Source organism: Vulpes lagopus, chromosome X (genome assembly GCF_018345385.1).
Source record: "Vulpes lagopus strain Blue_001 chromosome X, ASM1834538v1, whole genome shotgun sequence".
In the NCBI taxonomy this organism is placed as follows: domain Eukaryota; kingdom Metazoa; phylum Chordata; class Mammalia; order Carnivora; family Canidae; genus Vulpes; species Vulpes lagopus.
In genome coordinates, this window is record NC_054848.1 from 79,434,351 (window position 1) to 79,436,961 (window position 2,611).

The window sequence follows — 2,611 nt, forward strand, 5'->3', positions numbered from 1 at the left end:
GAGGGCTCCTTGGGGTGCCCCTCTGTGCCTGCTGTGACAGGGCTTCCACAGGCACCTTCATGGACTGTTGGGCCCTCTGAAGCCATCCTGTCTGCCGCCTCCACCGCCTCCTGACATGTGCTTCTGCCAACAACCTCCCCTTGGGGGCAGTCACTTCAACAGGCGCCATCTTCGCCGCAGTTGTCGCTGCGGCCTGATCACAGCTCCAGTTGAGGCACAGACCCGCGGGCCCCTCCTGCCATGTCTGCCACCGAGGATCCAAGTCTGATGCCAGGTGGCCAGGACCCCAGGCTCCTCAGGGTCCCACTGTCACCTTCAGAAGGGGTGGATGGAGTCAGGGAGAGTGCAGCCTTCCTAGCTTCTGAAGGGCTTTCCAGAGCCCTTCTTGAAAAAGAGGGTAGGCAGGAGGCTGCCCAAGCGGCAGAAAAGATCTGGGATGTAGAGATGCTAGAAGAGGAGGATGAGGGGGAAGTGGAGGAGGAAGAGGAAGAAGAGGAGTTTGATTTTGAGTTCGGGGACCAGGAAGTCGATGAGTACCAGTCGCCAAATTTCGAGTATGAGTTTGGGAATGAGGAGGAGTCTGACTCAGAAGAGGGCGAGGCCAACGAGGAAGAGAATGAGGAGGAAGAGGAAGTGATTGAGCCAGAGGAAGGCAACAGCCAAGGCCAAGAGCATGCAGAAATTGCTGCGGGGCCTCCTGAGGCCCCCATGACTCGATTTTGGTCCCTCTTCAGAGTTTTGATTCATTCTCTGCTACACCGTATCCATGATAAGGACCATGTCCTGATCCGGCCCCACGCATGCTGCCTGCGTGATCATCTGCCACTCCCGGGAGGCCCAGGACCGTGGAGAGGGACCGTTGCCTCCAGATGTGGAAGAGCCAGGAAGAGTCCTGGATCAGGAGCACCCGAGAGAGGAAGCAGAAGTCTGGGTGGGCGAATACCAGGTAGAGGGCACCCCACCCTGAGGGCGACAGGCACCAACAGAGGGCCTTGCATCCCAAAAGGCAGAGGAACCTGCAGCAGAGGCCCTGGGAGATGCCTCTGAGTCCTAGGAAGATGGGGACTGTGTATTCTTCAAGTTCCAACATGGTGAGTGGCCATCAAGTCCTCAGGACCTTGAAGCCCCCACTGGGGCACCCAGCTTAAAGGCAGGCGGTGCTCAGCACTTGCTTTTAGCCATTAAGCAGTGGGTGAAAGCTCTCAAAAACCTTCAGGCCCAGTATGCCCAAGTAGAAGCTCAATTCTACAGAGATTTTCACGATCTAGAGAAAAAGTATGCTGCCTTCTACCAACCTCTGTTTGATAAGAGATCTGAGATCATCAATGCAATCCATGAGCCCACAGAAGGTGAATGTCAGTGGCAAGTAGGTGTTCAGGAAGGCACATGTGGAGATATGGAAAGAGAGCCTGTGGGAGAAGGGCACACAAATGGTATATCTCACTTTTGGTTGATGGCTTTTTAAGATGTGAAGATCCTCAGCAGGATGATCCAAAAAAGTGATGAGCTTGTACTAGAGCACCTGGAAGATGTAAAAATTAAAATTTCAGGATTTGAGGAACCAATGAGCTTCACCATAGAATTCATCTTCAAGTCAAATGAATACTTTTTCAACAAAGTCCTGATGAAAACCTACCAACTGCGATCAGACCCAGGTGATTCTGATCCCTTCTTCTCCAAAGGGCCAGAAATTATCAGTAGCACAGGGTGTAAGATCTACTGGAAAGGGGAGAAAGATGTCACCGTGCAAACTAGCAAGCTGCAGAGAGGTGAGGTCCACAGAAGTTTTGCATCCACCACCAGGAAGATGCCTGGCTATTCTTTCTTCTACTTCTATCCTCCTGATTCTCCTGAGGGCAGAGAGATGGATGTTGCCACCGATTATAAATTGGGCTATTTTTTCCGTGAAGTTCTGGTCCCGAAGTCTGTGTTATTCTTCACTAATGAAGCCAGAGATTATAACTATGAAAGTGCTGACGATGATGCCCGAGAAGCTGGAAGTGAGGAAAAGAAAGAAGTGATCAGAAATGAAAAACCTGACAAAAGGGCTGGAAAAGATCTGGACCCAGAAGAGAGCAGTTGCTAAGAACCCAGGTATGTGTGTGTAGTTTTGTCTATCACCCAGCCATGCCTGACATACATCAGTTGTGCTTCTTAACGTTCTCAGTAAACCACAAGATCTATGTCAAAATGTAGTTCGATGAGCCAGTGTAATGTTAATGATGTATATTTGTATAGAATGCAGCATATTCTGAAATGTACTTCATTCACAGCTACAAGTCCTTCCAGTTACAGCTGTAAGTCTTCTACAGGTGGGAAATGTGTCTGCCCTGGTAGCAGAGACCAATGTTTCTTTAGAACATGGTTACCAGAACAGGTGGCTAAAGCAGCCTATATGAACACTAGCTGCGCCTTCATCATTTAGTCATAGTAATGTGACCTCCTGTATGAAGTAGGAGATAATTCCTTTGAGAATGTGACTACTTACACAGGTATCATAAGAATTGTGTGTAGGACCACATTTAATGAGTGATGCCTAGCCATTTGTTCAGTTATAATTTTTATATTTCAGGGGACAGTGAAAAGAAAGAAAATAGTCCTGGAAAGATTA

The 2,611-nt window shown here is 49.1% G+C and overlaps 1 protein-coding gene across 1 annotated transcript; it reads left to right on the plus strand.

The window, feature by feature from the left end:
- Positions 1-240: 240 nt before the first annotated feature.
- Positions 241-2,086, plus strand: LOC121482603 (nucleosome assembly protein 1-like 1). Its single transcript, XM_041740457.1, has 4 exons — positions 241-471; positions 523-798; positions 1,217-1,349; positions 1,467-2,086. The coding sequence occupies exons 1-4, from the start codon at positions 241-243 to the stop codon at positions 2,084-2,086; spliced, it is 1,260 nt and encodes a 419-aa protein (XP_041596391.1).
- The last annotated feature ends 525 nt before the right edge of the window (positions 2,087-2,611 follow it).